Source organism: Eptatretus burgeri, chromosome 4, assembly GCF_056783735.1.
Source record: "Eptatretus burgeri isolate ZD-2024b chromosome 4, Ebu_testis_v1, whole genome shotgun sequence".
In the NCBI taxonomy this organism is placed as follows: Eukaryota; Metazoa; Chordata; class Myxini; order Myxiniformes; family Myxinidae; genus Eptatretus; species Eptatretus burgeri.
The window spans coordinates 9,935,049-9,955,048 of record NC_140964.1 but is presented as its reverse complement, the minus strand read 5'-3'; the positions used below and the strand labels follow the sequence as shown (position 1 = coordinate 9,955,048).

At 44.1% G+C, this 20,000-nt stretch overlaps 1 protein-coding gene across 16 annotated transcripts in view; it reads left to right on the top strand.

The window, feature by feature from the left end:
• The window catches only part of RIMBP2 (RIMS binding protein 2), a 354,432-nt gene that overhangs the window by 149,918 nt on the left and 184,514 nt on the right, over positions 1–20,000 (top strand). For 15 of the 16 annotated variants that reach the window (XR_015057048.1, XM_085876872.1, XM_085876878.1 and 12 more), the window contains 2 exons: positions 9,497–9,746; positions 9,937–10,088. Coding sequence is in view for 15 of the 16 variants with exons in the window: in XM_085876872.1 (XP_085732998.1) it covers positions 9,497–9,746; positions 9,937–10,088 (402 nt within the window). In the remaining variant the exon portion in view is untranslated. The remainder of the gene's footprint in view (positions 1–9,496; positions 9,747–9,936; positions 10,089–20,000) is intronic. The other variant, XM_085876874.1, reaches the window with a different exon arrangement.

Here is a 20,000-nt window from a genome sequence, read left to right as displayed (position 1 = left end):
AATGTCCTTGTGTGAATGTAAACCTGTTCGTTGCGTCCATTCCCTCATTGAACTGCCCCATCTTGCACTCAGAATATAGTTGGTTTTTAAATAGCCGGTAAAGTGATCGGTTCCAACGGGACTGCGCGATAATACCCCACTCGGTTATCCCAAAAGGAAGCGAGCTGCTTAACCGGCTCGTTTCAAAGCGGTCCTGTTGAGGTACAATCTCTCGGTAACCTACCCGCGTGAATAATTTGGTAAATCGAAGATTTGGCGATCGGACCCTGTAGCGCGGGTAGAGTGCGGACAAGGTTGTGGTGTGGTTAAAAACACACCCGTGGCTGGTTTCCAGCGTTGATCCAGAAAGCCGCGACTGGATTGTCCGTTCGGTGGGTGAAGCGACCACTATTGGTTAGATGCGGTCGTTCGCACGCCGGCGGGCGGAAATCTAGAACAATATATATGTACCAGAGAGTTGGTGTCAAAGCCACCCAATGCTCACCTGTTTATACATTTATCGTTTTTAAAAGACTAGTCTAATAATATTTTTATAAAGCATTGCAGTGAAGTCTGATCCAAAGAATTCTAAAGCAATACAAGTCTGAAGACGACGATGGTTCACGAGCGGTCAAACTTTAAAGGTCAAAGGTCAAGGATTATGACCTTTGGTGCAAAACTTCCTCTGGAACATTCCAGGAACAATATAACGTCATGTAGGCTATTTGGCATTTCGCACTCCTCGGATTAATTATTCATACTTTGATGAAATCAGCGTAAAAACAAACTTGAAGGTTGCGCCACGGGCAAGGTGTTCGAGATAGAGAAAAATGGTTTCAAGACTTTAGGTGGGGAATGACCTCAAGATTATGCATAAAAAATATTGTCATCCTAGCTCTCAAAGTTTGGGCAGTCGTCTGATTTTTATGTCAAAATTCGATATTTTCTAAGTTCATGACCTTGTGACCTTGACCTCGTGACCTTGACCTTGGGATGAAAATGAAAAACGGAGCTCCGTGGGGCTATGCAGGTGCCATTGGGCTAACCAAATACCAAAACCCCTGCCAGATTCGACAAACCCCTCGGAGAAGAAATTTTTTTATGTCAAAATCGCAATTTTCTAAGTTCGTGACCTTGTGACCTTGTCCTTGGGACGAAAATGAAAAATCGAGGTCCGTGTGGCTTTGCAGGTGCCATTGGGCTAACCAAATACTGAAACCCCTGTCAGATTCGACAAAACCCCGAGGAGAAGATGCAAATTGAAATCGTAGTATTTCGTCGGATGAAATCGTAGAAAACACGTATTTTTTTGGGCGTGGCTCCGCCCATAATGGTCGGACCACGCCCATTTTCAGGAAAACACAACTAGATCATGATATAAACCTCCCACCAAAATTTCATCAGGATCGGATCAAAACCCACGGAGCTATGCTCGGGACAGACAGACAGACAGACAGACACACAACAATAACGAATATAGTGGTCACTTATATTTTCTCGTGAACCAATATATATTTGTATATTGTAATCAGTAAAAAATAGTGTGGTAGATAATATGGAATCTGCAAAGCCGAGAAGCGAACGTAGAATTCTTCTTACATTCGCTTCTGACTTTACCTATAACTTGTTCACAACTGTATACTTGCCAACTAGACCGTGGTACGTGTAAGCGCCGCACAGCTGATGATTTTGACGCAATTTCCGCTTACTTCGGCCTGGAGTCGGGATCAGCGATCAAATAATTTAGATCACGATTAAAAATTATTTTTTGATCATGCGGGAGATATCTTTATTAAAATTAACTTTGGGAAAAAAATAATTGAATAAATAAACAATCACTTCTGGTCAAGAATAAAATAAATTAAAAGTTCCGGAAAGAGTTTCAAAATCACTCCCGGTCATGTTAAATACAAAATAAACACTTCCTGTCATGAAAAAAATCACTTTTGGAAAAATAAAATTAACTTTGGGGAAAAAAATGATTGAATAAATAAATAAACACTTCCGTTCATGATCTCCCGGCATGCATCATTCCCCATGACAAAAACCGGAAACAAAAAAAAAACCAGAAACAAAACAAAAATGGAAGCAAAAGGGTCATAGCCAACGACACGGATTCACAATTGGCAGGGTATTGTGTTGTTTTTGTTGTTTCCTAGTCTCTCATGTGCACGCGTTAAGTAATATTCACAAGAAATAAAACCCAATCGTGTTTATACACCGCACAGTGTTTAACAACAACCGGAAGCAAAAGGTGATAGTTAACGACACGGATTCCAAATAGCCAGGGGTATTGTGTTGTTGTTGTTGTTTCCTATTCTCTCACGTGCACACGTTAAGTATGAAGCTCACTGCGTTCGCTAAAAACATTAGAAAGGAAATAACTTGCACCAAAAACGTTAACATTTTCACGCTCACTCACGCTCACGCCGGGGGTATCGCTCTCGCTCTCTGTTCTTCGACCAGGCGAGCTAATAAGGAAGAATTGCATTTCTTGACCACAACCTAAAATTAATATTCAGTTTATTCGAAAAAAATAACTACTGTGGTAATGCCAACAACTTGAATGTCAATGTAACATTTGTTACATTTCTGTTTATGAAGACAGAACACCCCATAAATAAATTGTGCTGGGTTCGATTATCTTCTTACTGTTGGATTCCAGTAGTGGAGGGGCCACTCTTTTATTTCCCCTCATTTGCAAGATAAACTGGACACACTTATTGTGGACTATGTATGTAACACAATGGTTACCCATTACTGTGGAAAGGCTCATATGTGTGCTATAGTACTGCAGACCTTCCAGTGTGTACCCATTGTCATTACAGACCAATAAAACCTATACAATGACACCATAATCAAGAGAAACAACATTGCTTAATGGGAAAATCAAGACCAATGCCTTTCAAATGGGTCGTTTTAGCCGCCATTTTGTTTTCTCGTTTTTTGACACTAAAACAGCTTTGGCAGAAATGTCAACCATCTTGGAGACATTATGTGGAATATCTAGAAGGGGTCTAGCTTGTTTGTTTGCTTATAACAAAGAGATGCCATGTATTGGAACGATAGCTTATGTTGCACTGGAATCACCATCTCTTGGCCTCATTCATATTCATGGTCTGCGTCACCTTCACCAACACCTGTCCTCACCGCAAGCCAGGCCCGTCGCGAGGGGGGGGCATTTGGGTGCAATGCCCCCCCATGGCGGATCTGGTGCCCCCCCCACTTGTACGCCCTTTTGCCCCCCCCCCCCACTTGTACGCCCCCACCCATTTATGCCCTGTTGCACCCTGTGAACAACTTAGTGTTTAAGGATGAGCGCCCACTGTGAACTTGCTGTTTAAGAGTTCACCTGTGTGAACTAAAACCCTTATTCCAGATGTTAAACATGGTGAATAATAAGGCCTTCTTGGATAGACTGTTATTTAATAATATCCTTCTTTGAATAACAGTCAAGAGATAAGTGTGCGCTTCCCAGCGCATCTCCAAAAGCAATTGGCAAGACAATAAAGTCCAAGACCACAAGATAAAAGATAATAACGCAAGCACCAACGCCAGCAGCCAAGACCTCGTGTCGAATGTCGATGTTGTGGGTGGTTATATATATATATATATATATATATATATATATATATATATATATATATATATATATATATATATATATATATATATATATATATATATATATATATAATATATATCGTGGATCATTTAGTTTTAAGGAATAGCCAATCAGCGTATTCGATATGGAGACCCAATTGAGCAGGTTACCTGATTGGTTGTAAGTTAGGTATAAATGTAATATAATCATAATATGATAATATGATTGAGGAAAAGACATAAATTTACATTATCAAAGATGAAGTGCACGTGCACCACGTGACCTTCACAACCCGTCAACCCTCCATCTTACAAAAGTAATTTTATAATAAAAATTAAAAATATGTGTTTGCAATCGTGCTTACATTTGAAGTTATGCAGATAAAACCTGTTTTTGATGCATGGATCATTTAATAAATAAAACCGTCAAATCTCGCGAGTTGCGAGATTAGTGACGCGAGTCACGAGGAACGAATCACAGAGCACGAGCTAGCAGCAGGAGAAAAGGACGTGGATGATGGATATACGAAAATGGCTCAGAAAAGGAAAAAATGCAAGTGACGAAAATGAAGAAGATGATGAAAGACATGTTGTGGGAGAAGTTGGAGGAGGAGGAGGAAAAGACGATCATGTCGATGAAATACCGACAGAAGCTGGCCAACCTGGCCAAGCCAGCAACGTCAGCCCTGCGGCTGGAGCCCCAGCGCAGGCAGCCGAGTTGCCACGCTCGGCGGCGGCCTCGGGGTCGGGTGTGACTGTCAAGCTGCTTCCCGATGATCTTGGAAGTGAGAGACCGAATCAAGTTGTTCTACAGCGGTACCCTGGCCATCTGTTGCAGAACAAGAGTTGCTCGTTTGTGTCCTCGTGGTACCAGACTAATGAATGGCTGGAATACAGTGTGCAGACAGATGCAGCATTCTGCTATCCATGTAGGAAGTTTAACACCGCACGTGGCCCAGTGGACTCTACTTTCACAGTGTAAAGCTACCGGAATTGGAAACATGCCGTTGAGAAAGGCATGTTAACTTATTGTACTTATTGTACGTAGGGGGTTTCACAAACACGCAACTTCAAAGGAACATTTAACTTGTGTTTTGAGGTGGAAGGAGAATGAGAGGCGCATCGATTGTGGTAAGGATATTTCCACACTCCTCAATGCTGACCAGCTAAATAGAAACCGGTATATGTGTCTGCTCTTATTGATGTTGTGGGATTTCTCGCTGAAAATCAGATACCTTTTAGAGGGAGCCTTGATAATTTTGAAGATATGTCAGACGGGCACAGTGGGCTCTTCCTCTCGCTTTTAAACTACAGACTCAAAAAAGACACCGAGCTAGCCGAAATATTAAAGCATATCCCACGAAACGCAAGCTATACTAGTCCGGAAATGCAGAATGAACTGATCTGCACATTGAGTAATGTTGTGACGGATGCCATCGTGGAAGAAGTAGGCACATCGTAGTTTACCATCAAGGTGGATGGGACGAGGGACCCCACTGAATGTGAGAACATATCAATCATCATTCGCTTTGTATCAGCATCAAATGAAGCAACAGAGCGTCTACTCATAATAGCTACAGCCGACGCTGGAGATGCAAAAACATTGACAGACCTAATAATTGCAGAGCTGACAAAAACAGGACTTGACACGTCAAAAATATTGTTGTGGTTGAGGAAATTCACAAACCACCATTCAGGTCCCGTAGGTGAGATATCTCTGTAAGTACATGTGTAGTTAGCCCCAAACCCGTTGTTTAGAGGGAATAAATGTCATTCATTCGGGCTGCGACCCTTTAAGATAGCCATTTTTCTGTTCTATCTTTATTTTGAACCAACCACGTCTCAACCTCCATCACACAACAACCACCGACCGCAACACCGCTTCACAACAACAACAATGCCAACAGCCACGGCCTTTACCTTCACAACTCACTCTCGCAACCATCGCATCACCGCCATTCCAAGCGTCGCCATGGCCATCATCGCCACAATAAACCCTCCACCACCTTCACCTCTCCTCCTTCTGCGGCCATTCCCGCGCCGCTTGTGAGCGCCGAGCGTCAGGCTGTCCTGGCCTCGTGCGGGGCGAGCGCCGAGCGCGGCGCGAAACCAAGTGAGTAGAGAGTTTCTGTTTCGGGCTCGGGCGAGTTGTGGCGGCGGCGACGTGTGGCAGCAGCAGTCAAGACGGGTCTGGAGGAGAGTCGGTCTGTCGGGGTTCGGAGTCTGTCGGGGAGCTGCAGAGAGGAGAAGCCGGGAACGCGGTCGAGGGCGCAGTGGAGTCGCTCGTTGCGGGACCCAAGCAAGCCAGCTATCCTCTTTCCCCAGAGCATCAACAACCCCCCCCTGTTTCCCCCCCGCGCTGGGATAGTGCGTAAAGGGGGGCCCCGTTCCCACCCCATTCCAGGCAGTGCCAGCGAGGCCCGCGGAGGAGCGCAGAGTCGGGGCGCCGCCGCCATTTTGCGGCTCATCACAAGACGGGTAGGCTCCACGCGGTTTCGGCCCCATGCTCGTCTGCCCCCTTGTCGTTGAGGGTGGCCCTTTTTCTTTTGCTTTGGAGTATATGTGTTGTCGGCGCCGTCTGTAAAGTAAAACTGTGTAAGTGTTGCCGTGTGCTCACGTAGTCGGAAGTAGATCTGCATTGTTGTGTTCCTTTTGTTACATTTGCTTTTGGTGCATAATTGTTGTAATTGTATATGTGTGCTTTCCGTTTGCCGTGGAATAAATGTGCCTCATGTTGAACTGTTTTTCCCGTTTCGCTTCGTCTTTTCTTTAATTGAATCTCCATCTTACTTCACGTAAAGGGTTGGTAGTGGGCTAAATACGCCCGATAATTAATCTGAACCGTCGAGGTTGACGATAACACCGCTCGGTTATCCCGATAGTATGGAACGGGTCGCTTAAAGTGGCCCGTGTCCGAAGTCGACCTGTGGCGAGGTGCAATCGCCCGGTCTACCCTCCGTGTGGGTACTTAGGTAGGTCGAATTTGGCGAACAACCCTATCCCACGCGGGGGGCCTATTGGCACGATCGTGGTGAGGCCGAAAGGCCCACCCGTGACTAGTTCCCGGCGTTAGTCCGAGAGGGTCACGACGGAATTGTCCGTCCGGTGGGCGACATGCCGCGATCCGAGTTACGTGGCCGCTCGCACGCTGGCGGGCGCGAATTCGAAACAATATTAAGTCAGGTGTACAACGGGACTTCGGTAATGGCTCGGAAGCACGGTGGGGTGCAAAAGTTGTTGCAAGAGATATTGGAAAGAGAAATCCCCTATGTGCACTGCTTACATCACCAACTCCATCTGGTAGTTATCCACGCACTGGCAGCAGAGAAAGCTGTCACTGATTTCCTCAAGGTTTGTTGTTGCCTGTACAAATTCTTCAGAAAGCCCACTGTTGCTGCGCAGTATAAAGGTGAGTGGTTAAAACGACTTATTGATCAAAGGTGGATGGGACATTTAGCCACCGTGTCTGTGATCATAGGATCTTTTAAGGATATCACATCCTTACTGTCGGAGATTGATGCAGAGCGTGCCTACGGTGCAGAGATGAGGATGGAGGCTAATGGGCTTTTGTGCGAAGTCTCTGGGCCTGCCTTCATGTTCATTGCTATCTTTGTACAAAAACTGCTGATGTTGTTAGATGACCCTAACAGACTCTTGCAGGCAGAGGACATGGACTTGCTAACGGGGTTGGAACTGGTGGCGAGTGCTACAGAGTGCGTGAAGAAACTCCGCTCTGAGGATGAGTTCACTGATCTGTGGAACAAGGCCAATGATGCTCACACTTCCACACCTGCACCACCAAAACGGAGACGCACAATGCATAAGAACTTGGAACAGTTTGTAGTTTTGGAGACTACAAGACGGAACTGCAGAGGGTTTTTTACAGCGCAATTGACACTGTGCTTGGCGAGATCACTCAGTGCTTCAGTGAGCGCAACACACATCTCGCCCGTTCACTCGCTGCCTTGAATCCCAAAAATGGCACGTTTTTGGATCCCCACTTGCTCCAGCACATCATAACATTAACAAAGTCAACCATCAGTGAAACAGAGTGTGTGGTTGCAAAGCAGTTTATTCGCTCACAGACAGAAAAGCAGCCAAACGAGAGATGGACAACACAAAAACTCCTCTCAACATACCACAAAACGCTGGAAGCCATGCCAAGTGTGGTGACTGCTATGAGACTTGGACTAACATTTGGTGCGTCCACTGCCATGTGTGAAAACTCATTCTCAACATTGAGGAATGTCTTCACTGACCATCGACGGTCCATGCCCCATGCACGCAAGGCACAACTGGTACAGCTGGCCTTCGAGAGAGACCTCACACGTAAATGCCTGAATGAATGGAAGGAGAAGGTCCTCAGAAGATTCCACACCGAGACACGTCGCCTGCAGCTCTTCTGACAGCAAGTACAGTGGTATAAAAACTCTACGAGGAGTTCAGATTGTGTGTGTGACTGCTGGTGATGCGTGTGTGGTTGTGGTTGCAGTGTGGTTGTGGTCAGCACCCGCCGTGATCGGCTGCTTTGTACTTCTGATGTTTCAGTTAAATGTTGTGTTTGGTGCTTTGCATATCCCATATCGAGTGCTTTGTGCATAACCTTACCTCTGTGTGATTGACTGCTTTAAATGCTGACCTTGTGGTATCTTCAGGCTGGTCGTATTTGCTGTTGATAGTTTAACGTGATGATCGCAAGTCATAGCCTACTGTATCTTATTTGAAAGTGCACTGATTCCGGTGCCAACCTCCCCCGTTTAGTCATTTTATCTCTGGTATATTAATTTTCTAATGCCAATTCTTCACAACACCTTGTATCAGTGCACCTGAATTGGTGCCAATTGTCAAATCATTGAATATTTGCATTGTGAATGTGCCAGTTTGTTGCGGCTCTCCTGCATTCGAATAATTTTAGGCCAAAAACATCGGAACATATTAAATCTAGCTGAGATCAATTTAGTTAGTATGCGACGGCGACCTCAGTATAGATGTGTCAATGCTGCATGAATACAATAGTACACATGGTTATCAAAAATATTAAATATAATAATTGTGCCCCCCCCCACATCCAGTTCATATGCCCCCCTTAATACTGAGCCCTCCCTGGCTACGGGCCTGCCGCAAGCACCGCTTGTCAGCGCTTCACACTCCCTACCCTCTGCCTGTGATTTTTTTTTTTTTTTTTTGTGTACCTTGGTCGAGGCTCGTATGAGAGCTAACACACAACTCACAGCAAGGAGGCATGAGACAAGAGGGGCGGGAGTGGAAGGGACAAAACAGTGGGGAACAGACACATTAGGTGAACTGTGGAAGGGAGAGGGATGGGGATGGGACGGGGAACATGGCGAAGAGAAGATGGACATTTCAGGGACTTTCAGGAAGGAAAGCAGGAGAAAAGAAGGAAGTGGGCTTGGGTGGATTATCGGGGGTAGAAAAGATCGAGGATTTGGATGGGGGAAGATAAGAGGTGGTGGTGAACAGCTGTTTTGAAAGCCTGGAGGGAAGAATGGGAAAGAATAGAGTGAGGAAGTTTATTCCAAAGGCGGGAAAAAAGAGGAATGAAAGAGTGAAGATGAGCAGTGATTCGTGATTTTGGTAGTTTTACCAGAAGGGGGTTGTTGGCGGACCTTGAGCGCCCTGTGGAAATGTGGTGGGGACAAATCGCAGAGAGAGCAGGGGGGGGCAAGGCTGGAGAGGAGTCGGTAGAAGACAGAAAGACCACCGACCAACCTGCGGTGATTGAGTGAGAGGCCCAAAGACTCAGCTTCATTGCGGGAGATGCCGATGATCTTAAATGCCCTGGTTTCGACAGCGTGAAGCCGAGAAAGGTGGGAGGCAGGAGCACCAGCCCAGAGGGGAGAGCAGTATGTGATCTTAATCTGTGATCTTAATGCATGACTCTTTGCTTTTACAGGTGACATCAGGAAGCGCTGAACTATCCTGGATGCCAAGCCACAGCGAGTATGCACATGCTGTGTTTGTGTGTGGCCATGAACGTGATATCGTGCGAGCGGGACGCCGGCGCTGTGTGCTGACGGGATTGCGGCCAGCGACATCTTATAATATACGGGTTGAGGCCCGTCCACATCGTACGCCATGGGAACTAACACTGGCGCAGCGAGAAAAGCGAGATGCTACAGTAGAGTTTTCTACATTGCCTGCAGGTTGGTGAAGCAGTTGGATGAACTTTTATTGTAAGAAAAGATTGTCTATGAGCTCAGGGTGTTAGTCCGTCATTCTCTTTATCATGTGGAAAGTTCAACAATGGCCATGTACCTGGTCTACTCCCAGCACATATCTGTTTCCTCACTGCATTAAGCCAAACAAAGAAGTCGTATTTTGCTGTGTTTCCAGGAACAGCTGAACCTCCACAGGCTGTTGAGGTGTGTACTGGGCCTTCTCCAGGCAGTTTCTTGGTCAGATGGACTCTTGGGACTCTTGACCCCCCCAGGATGTCCACGGAAGCTCCTGTGGCTGGTTATGCCATCTATGCTGATGGTCGCCGGGTCAGCCAATGCACTTGATGTCCTTGTGTATTATATACATTATCATTTGCCTTTCCCACTGAATAATTTCTCTTTCTTTCTTTCTTTATTTAATGGTTATATTCCCACCTGGTGGGGTCAGCCAGGGAAAGTGTCTCACGAACTGGCTGGCCCGGCCTGATGTTCAACTTAAGTTGATTTGACCAGGAATTTGTAATTTGTTCATGGTGCCGGTGATAACTCACCTTCTCTTCACGAAGTACATCATGTCATATTTTACGTTCATCTCCTAATATACAGGCAAAGGGGACACCCAGTTTAACGTCCATCTGAGGGACTCCTCACGTCCATAAGTTGATAAGTCCATAAGTTGATTCCTCACCCTGCCTGTGAAACAGCAGGATAGCGGTTGATAGCTGGGTCAAGAGTCAAACCCAGTCTAGACAGCTCAGAGATGGGAACTCAATAATATGAATAATTATTTAGCTTAATGTGTTTTAAGATCTTCCTGGCTTTGTATGAAGAGTAAACTCTTGGATTTTGTCAGATGAAAAATTAGGTGAAATGAATACCGAGTCATCATTGGAAACTATTTCAAATCCTTGTTGTTGCTGCATTACATCTAACCCATTCCAATGACATGAGGACAAAGCGGAATATCTAAGGGATGGCAAGAGAGCTCATTTGGGAACATGCTCACTGGATGAGGTCATGAATTTGTTTGCTGTTGAAGTCAAATCCAAGTTGCGGGGGGGGGGGAGATTGCAGGGGTGCAGTGCTGTTGCATTTAGGAGCATGTCCCCTGAAAGTTGTGGATTTAAAGCCCAGCCATCCCATGTACATTAAGGTTGTGGATGTTACAGATCCCTCTCAAAAGTCGCATGCCATTGTGTGCCTGTACTCTGATCATATTTTCTCCCTATGTTCAACGACCTAAGTACAATAATTAGGGAGTTGTATACAAGAAAGATATATGAATGTTACATTTCAAAGTTCGTGGGAAAGGTCAGATTTGGTAGTCAGGAAAGGTCAGTCAGAAAATTGAGAGATTACCTTGCAAGTTTACAATCTTTCAGTGATCATTTCCATCATCTTCATGTTGTTTTGTCTTTTTATGCCTCCATTGACAAAGTCGCCGGAGGCATTATATTTCCGGGTTGCCCATCTGTATGAAAATTAGCACGGGCAAACCTGCGTCCATACATACGTACGTCTGTCCGTGCTAATTTTCTCTGATTTCTCTGCAACCGCTTATCCGATCGACACCAAATTTTCACCATCATGTAGAATGTTTTAATGATAAGTATGCCATCATAGGTCATGTGGTGTGCCAGCCATGTTGGAAAATAGGAAAAACTTTGGACCTCTGTATCTCCAAAACTGCTCCAAGGAAAAAATTGAAACTTTCCTCATGTGAAGTACTCCCCATGGGAAACAAGTGTGGTTTTTTAGCTTGCCTGTTCGAAGAACAGAGAGCTATAGCGATACCCCCTACGTGAGCGTCACCGTGAAAAGGTTAAAGTTTTTGGTGCAAGTTATTTCCTTTCTAATGTTTTTATCTACCACACTATTTTTTACTGATTACAATATACAAATACATATATTGCTTTAAAATTATTTGGATCAGACTTCACTGCAATGCTTTATAAAAAATATTATTAGACTAGTCTTTTAAAAACGATAAATGTATAAACAGGCGAGCATTGGGTGGATTTGACACCAACTCTTTGGTTTTATTCTTGTTGATGTTACAGGTGGCTTCATTATGACATCATAATGGCATACGTCAAACGCTTTATCCGATCAGTATGTAAAATTTTGAGGGTCTCTGGGGTTAAATTGTATTGGGGGGGGGGGGAAATGGATGATGTCATCGGTCAAATGTTTTGGCAGTCATACTTTTTTAACATATAAACTTTCCAAAATCTTCTTCTCTGAAATGGCTCAACAGATCGAGGGGAAACTTTACAGGTATGATCGCCTATCCGTGGGGAACAAAAAGTTCTTCACCTATGACGTCTTAGGTCACATGGTATGGCAGCCATATTGGATTTACCCTAAAACCTTTAAAATTCATTTTCTCAAGAATGGCTGGGCAGATCGAGGAAAAACTTCACACACATGTTCTCCAAGCCTTGGGGATACCAGAGTGTTCACAAATCATGAATCGGTTACTTGCTTGCTTTGACAGCCATATTGCATTGAACAAAAATCTTTTGAGAATAATTTCTCTTGAACCGCTTCATCAATCAACATGCAACATCACAGTTATGATCTAGTAGTCATGGGGAATACGTCTTTTAAATTTCAACCTGGTGGGACGCATGATCTGGCTCCAGAATTATTTAATGTTTTAAATATGGCTTCAGGGATTTAAATCGAACTTGGTACAAGCATAATGGTGTGGTCTGTTATGTCAGATATTGGACCCTCACGTGCACTTCTGGAAGAAAGCACCAAATTTGGCATGGAGTTAGTGATGGACCTATCAAAGGTTTATGGCCCCGTAGGCATTCTGGGAAATGACCGTGGCTGCCATTTTCCAAGATGGCCGACAGGCTGATTTTAATTCAATGTTGATGAAGAATGTACCGCTATATGCACCTTAAAATGACAAAAAAAAATCAATGTCCTGATTTCACCTACCCCTACTAAATCAACCTCAGTCTTTTCAAATATGACAAAGAAAATGACCTTTGGTGACCCGTGGTCAGCCATTTTTCAATATGGCCGCCACAATCTCATCGACGAAGCATTTTCTAAGAATCAAACTTCTCACCGTGGTCTCATTTTATGCAGTTACACTTGCATAGACGGGTGCACCGCAGTTCAGCACGGGCGCATTTGAAAATCCGGCAGTCTGTTTTGCATTTGCACCTGATGAGTTGTTGACAGGCCTTTGAGATGAGGGCCTGTGTTGTCCAAATTGGCTCCCACTTGCCATCCCTCTTCCTCCATCCAAAATCCGACGGTGTGGCCTGTGGACGATTGGGAATGGGGCTCATCATCCAAATACCGGTTTGGTATATGGCACGTTTGATATGTTGACATAAGGCATCCTGGAAAAATGAGGCATCATGGATAAATATCATGGAAAATGAAAAGGCATACTCCAAAGTCAAGAAATTCTCATTAAGATTAACTGATGGCGGGCTCTGAAAGAGTATCGAATCTTACCTCAGTAAGTGGTAATCTGTCTAGACTCTTCACAGATTTCCAGCAGAAGTGGTTTTGCCGAGCCTTGTTCACTGAGATACCACTGTCCAGCGATTGGTCGTACATTACGCAAACGAACTTCTCGATCTTTTTGAAGTTAGGTTGATCAGGAATAGTGAATGGATTCTGGGCAATTTCAAGTAATGCCTGCGTAAGCTCGGGATGGAAGGCCCATGCCATCCAGGCAGTTTTCTTTCCTTTCCAAGTGAAGGCTGATGTGGTGTCAGAGCCTGTAAGCGCATGAAAGGCTGGCAGACATGTCGACTTTTCCTCACCGAGATGATGGAAGATGGTGTTTATGTGGAGATTGTTAAGATTCTTACCGAATCCCCCCCCACCCAAAGTCAGCATCAGGGTAAGTCCGCAGCACTGAAGCAAACACTCCCAGAAGAATCACGACGACATCCGTGTCCACGGTCCTGATCTGAATCTTCATGTGACCCATCGATAGCGCATGGAACAAGTGAACGACTAGCCTGGTGTCGACTTCCTCGTGATCGCAGGTCGCCATCGTTCGTACTGTGCCGATGGCAATGGTTTCTTCCCGCAACGTGAGGAAAACTTCCTTGTTTGGGAAGGTACACTGCAATGCTTTGCGCGATAGAAAATCGAACAGCTCTTCCTTGTTCTTGTTGTCTTTCAGGAAGCTGCTCCATTTGGGTAACTTCGTTGAACCAAACACCTTCTGCCGACTTCCACTACCACACTTTTCTCGGGTATACACCTGCGGATAATAAACAATGACATCCAGAGACGTATGAATAACTGAAAGGATCTGTTGAGTGTTAAGTAAGAAGCATTACCCCTTCATTTGATCCAAGGATTACCAACATTTAAGGTGATGGATAATTCACTGGGGAACAAATTTTTTCTTATTATCTGTTGCATGAGATTTTTCAACTTATTCTATGTATTTTTTCAACGCTGATTTCAAATCTGAAATCGGTTTTCCTCTACATGCTCTAGTTTTCATGCAATTTGAAATTTGCGATTTTCCCAAAAAAGGACACCCATTGCTATTTTCACTGGGGATAACTTGAGAACTAGGGGTGCGATTTTGGACTTTAGTGGAAATATACGATGCCTAAACTGCTAAATAACTATCGACCGTATTCGTTTTGCTGCTAAAGGCGCTGTCACACCTTGACGTTTTAGCCAGCAATGGCAACGTAAAAAATGTATGTAAAACGTTGGCGTACGCTGAAGTTTTGAGTTTGTTTTTTTTAAGTTTTGGTCGTATTCATAACGTGTTGGTCGTATGCATAACATATTAGTAACGGGCACAGAACGTTTCGTTGTCTTATAGATAACTTGTACCAACGAATGCTTAGCCTGTTGTCGGTGTTCACAACCTATGCCCAACGATAGTTTAACTTTGGCATAGCGCGCTGCACGTATTGCCGCTGAACTCGTCGTGTTCTCTGTTAAAAACCTGCCGCACGCCGATTTAAATCATAACCGCCTGAAAATTGGAAGTGTCAACATCGCAGTCACACCTTGACGATTTAGCCAGCGTATGCCGACCTATGAAAAATGTGTCGAAAACGCTGGCACACGTCGAATACGGTATGGGTAAGTTGTGTATACATTAGGAGCACGCTAATAAACAATGAAGTACGCTGTCATATTCCGTGGTACATCTAGTACGTCGTGAAATTTCAAGCATGCTGAAAATTTTACAACGTACTCGAAGTATGGCTCACAAGTTCCGCATACGCTGGCATAAGTTCTCGGTACGCTCCGCGATTGTTGTCACACGTCGGACACACGTTACTTGTAAGTTACTCATAAGTCGAAACATGTCGAGGTAATGTTTAGCCTACCCGAAACTTAATTTTTAACCTATGAGTAACTTGCTTTGAACCTATGAGTAGCGTGCTTTGAACCTAGGTGTAACGTATCTCAAACGCACATTGTCGTATGTCGATTAATTTGATTGACGTCTTCCGGACGACCACAGAACTTACTGAACATGTTTCTAACTTACATCTACCGTATAATGGCGATTTGGCAGCGTTTAGGGGAATTGGTATATACAAATGGGCTTCACAAGAGGAACCCGTCAGTGTTCCAGACTCCATGTTGAGTAGATGTCAATGTCAGTAGTATCAGTTGTTGTAGTATTAGGTGAGTGTGTCAGTAGTAGTATTAGTAGTAGTAGTATTGGTAGGAGTAGTAAGTCCATGTCAGTAGTAGTAGGTGAGCGTGATGGGGAGGGTGTGGGTGATGATGGATCGTCGTTGCATCCACGAATAGGAGACTACTTTGCACCATTGTTCGATGTTTTTTCCGGCAAATTTTTTTTTGTCATTCCCACAATGAACTATTTTTTTGTTTCAGTTTTTAAAGTATTCAAAACGACTTGGACAAATGCATAATGTACTAGTAATGAACACAGAACGCTTCGATAACTTATAGATAAGTTATACCAATGATTGATTAGCGTGTTTTAGGCGTCCACAACCTATGCCCAACAATAGTCTAACGTATGCATAGCGTGGCAGCGTATTGTCGACGATTACGTGAGGTTTTCTATTCATAGGCTGCAACTTCACTTTTAATAAATGCCTGTCACTCGCCTATTGTTTTTGGATGCTGGTGCTCGGCAATTGAAATCGTTTTCATTGAACGAGTTAAATCGCTTCCACAGCACTGCAGTCACGGCACCAACAGCAGCAGGCTCAGTGCCAACCTCATGCCAGGCTCAAGCGGATCCCTGTAGAAGGTGTACTGCTTGGTTATCCTTGGACCCACTCTGGCTAGCAGCTCGGCGAACATCGCTGGGGGCATTCGCATGAAGTTGATGAAGGATGCATGGTCCTCGTTCCGGAGTTCCACCATGAGCTGGTCATATATGCCGTAATGGCGTCGCCTCCCGATCCATGGATGACCCAGTTCCTTCTCCTCCGTTCACGTCTTCTTCTCCTGGCTCTATTAGCACGCAACTGGTGTAGTGTCAACTCGATGAGGTCATGTTGATGTTCGAGGACAGGTAGGTATTGTCGTCTCAGCCTTGCCGTATCCTCCATCTCTCGGAATGACATGGACATGTACTCACCACGAAGTCTAAAAAAAAGACGGGTTCCTCCTGCGAAGCCCTTTTTATATACCAATTCCCCTAATCGCTGCCAATACACCATTATACGGTATCTGTAAGTTACAAACGCGTTCAGTAAGTTCTGTGGTCGTCCTGAAGACGTCAAATACGTATTTGTGCATAGGACATGCTTTACAAATAATTCCCAAGCACGTTACTCATAGGTTATAAATAAGTCACGGGTACCCTAAACATTACTTTGACGTGTTTCGACGTATGAGGAACTTTCAAGTAACGTGTTGCGAAGTGTGAACAACGTTCATGTAGCGTGCTTAAAAAAACGTTACTCATAGGTTAGAAATAAGTTTCTGGTACGCTAAACATTACCTCGACGTATTTCGACTTATGAGTAACTTACAAGTAATGTGTGTCAACGATCGCATAACGTGCCTACAACTGATGGCCAGCGTAGCGGAACGTGTGAGTCATACGCCGGCATACGTCGTAAAATTTCAAGCATGCAAAAATTTGACAACCCAAAAGTACAACATTTAAAGCCAGCGTACTACGACGTAAGGCAGTGTTTTTCAGCGTGCTCTTAACGTATACAAAACGTACCCATAACGTATTCGACGTGTGCCAGCGTTTTAGACAATTTTTTTCATAAATCGGCATACACTGGCTGAATCGTCAAGGTGTGACAGCGGCTTAACGATTTGCTCACTATTTATTTGACATCAATTTTCTTTATCTTTATTGATATTTATTTATCTTTATTGATATATATTCTTTAACTTTATGTTTTTCTTTGTTTCAGATCTGATCATGGCTTCTTAAATAAGACATAAATGTGTAAATAATCCTGATGCATTCTGTTATGTATGTGGCTGCTACACACTACTTCGTCAAAAGCGCAAAATAACATCGTTTGTAAGGCGTGCCTTAAAGCGTATTTTGATGTTCCCCTTGGCGACCAAGACAAGAAATGGGCTCCTCATATTGTATGTCATAATTGTGAGGAAATGCTTCGTGACTGGACAAAAGGAAAACGAAAGAGTCTGCCTTTTGGAGTTCCCATGGTTTGGCGAGAACCCAAGCACCACGTAACTGACTGCTATTTTTGTCTGGTCAACATAAAGGGTGTCGGCAAGAAAAACCGGCAAAAGATCTCCTATCCCTGTATTCCCTCAGCAATTCGACCTACTCCGCACTCTGAGGAACTCCCCGTTCCAGTCTTTAATGGTTTTGTCTTATCTGAAGATGAAGGCAGTGAACATGATCAGCAAGAGCACGAGGGTCGTGATGACGGGCTCCAAGAAATGGTTTCAGAATCCGAAGCCTCCTCATCTGATACCAAGAGTCATCAGCCCCTCAGCAGTTTATCCAACCGGACTTGATTGACAGTGCGTGATTTGGGGCTCTCCAAGAAAGCAGCTGAGGTATTAGCCTCCAGGCTGCAAGAAAAAAAAATCTACTCGACCACTCTGCAAATGTTTCATATTTCCGAAAGTGGGACCAGATCTTTGTCGCCTTTTTCTCAGAAGACAAGCAGTTTGTTTACTGCCATGATATCCCAGGTCTTCTCAGGCAATTAAGGTGTTCGTATAATCCAACAGAATGGCGATTATTTCTGGATACCTCTAAGCGCAGCCTCAAGTGTATTCTCTTGCACAATGGCAATGTGTATGGAGCAGTTCCAGTTGGTCACTCAGTGCATTTGCGAGAAGAACATAATGACATAAAAATGCTCATTTACTTACTCAAATATCACGAGCACAACTGGATCATTTGTGTGGACCTGAAAATGGTCAATGTTCTCCTTGGTCAACAGAAAGGCTTCACAAAGTTTCCATGCCATCTCTGCATGTGGGACAGTCGAGCTCGAGAGAAACACTGGATCCAGAAGGAGTGGCCCATCCGTGAAACTCTGGAAGCAGGCATGCCAAACATTGTAGAATGACCCAATTGTCAGCCGAGAGAAGATCATTTTTCCCCCACTCCATATCAAGCTCGGCTTGATGAAACAGTTCGTGAAGCCATTGAGTACTGATGGTGAATGTTTTCAACATATAGTTTCTGCTTTTCCTGTTTTGTCTTTCGAGAAATCAAAGCAGGTGTGTTCGATGGACCTCAAATTCGTGCCCTTGTATGTGATGAGGAGTTTGTAAGGAAGATGAATGACAAGGAGAAGACAGTGTGCCTGTCTTTCGTCGCAGTTATACAAAACTTTCTTGGTAACAAAAAGGCAGATAACTATGAGTTTCTGGTTACAAGAATGCTGTTGGCTTTTCGCGATCTTGGGTGCAACATGAGTGTCAAGCTCCATTTCCTGAATAGTCACCTTGATCAATTCCCTGAGAACCTTGGGGCTGTCAGTGAGGAACAGGGAGAGCACTTCCATCAGGACCTCATGACTATGGAAGAGCGCTACCAAGGGCGATGGGACAAAAATATGATGGCAGACTACTGCTGGAGCATCAACCGAGATTGCGCTGTGGAAGTCCACAGACGCAAGAGCTACAAGTGCAAATTCTTGCCTGAATAGGACCTATTTGAACTTTGCATTCCATCCTTATCAATTGTTCTGAATCACCTATCGTCTTTATGTCAAAATATATGTTAATTTAAATTTGCTTTTAATTCAAATTGTAACTTACCAAATAAATGTTGAAAATGTTGAATTGCAAAATATATGTTTCATATAAATTTGCTTTTAATACAAATTGTAACTTACCAAATAAATGTTGATAATGGTGGATTGCAAAAAATCTAGAGCTTACAGAGAGAAACTAACTTCAGATTTGAATTCAGCACACTCAAATTAGGTAAGATCAAGTGCTGGTAGCAATGCAACAAAAACTTTGTTCCCCAGTGTAATAAACACTTGCTTTTCATATTAAAGGATAAACGTTCATTGAATGTAAAACTGAAATTGTACCTTCAAGCTGTCTTCGATGTAAGCATCCAACACGAGATGTAGCTGTGAACTGGATGTAGGGGATGAACACTCGATCAGCGTAGTCATCGAATGTGATGGTCGTCAAGTTTGGTGTCACTGCATGAATGATGGCATCACCATCCAAGATGATACAGTCCATGTTGGACGGCTTTTCCTCATCCACAACGGGGTCATTCAGACATTTAAGTAGCACGTACTTCTTGCCAAGCCGCAGTGTCTCACAGTCTGTTAATGCCGGAGGATACATGCAGGTTTCGTGCGAGAAGAATTCATCCATGTCGCACTCTCTGTGCTGTATCGAGATATACAGTTGCCCAAACAGGGAAAGATCATTTTTCGCTGTCCGAAGATTTTGCGACATCTTGGATGCTGCTCGTTTAGTGACGCGAAAAATTGACAACTGGTTTCTCTTGATTGAGTTGCAGATAGACGCAGTACCATTCTCAAGTACACCAGTGACGAAATCGTTGTACTGACTTTGACCAATCGATTTCAGCAACCGCAGATGTTTGATGGCATCATCAGAGGTCTACTCCCCCGAACCTAAGACCACCAATTCAGGACAGTCAATGGTGAAGGGATTTCCTGTCGAGCTGATTGTGTGGAACATATCTGTGGCATGTTTCACATTTGTTCGATGGAATGTGGCCGTCTCCTCGTGGTGGCGTTTATCACCTTCGCTGCTTACGTCAGTTTGGTACTCTCGATATAATTCTTCAAA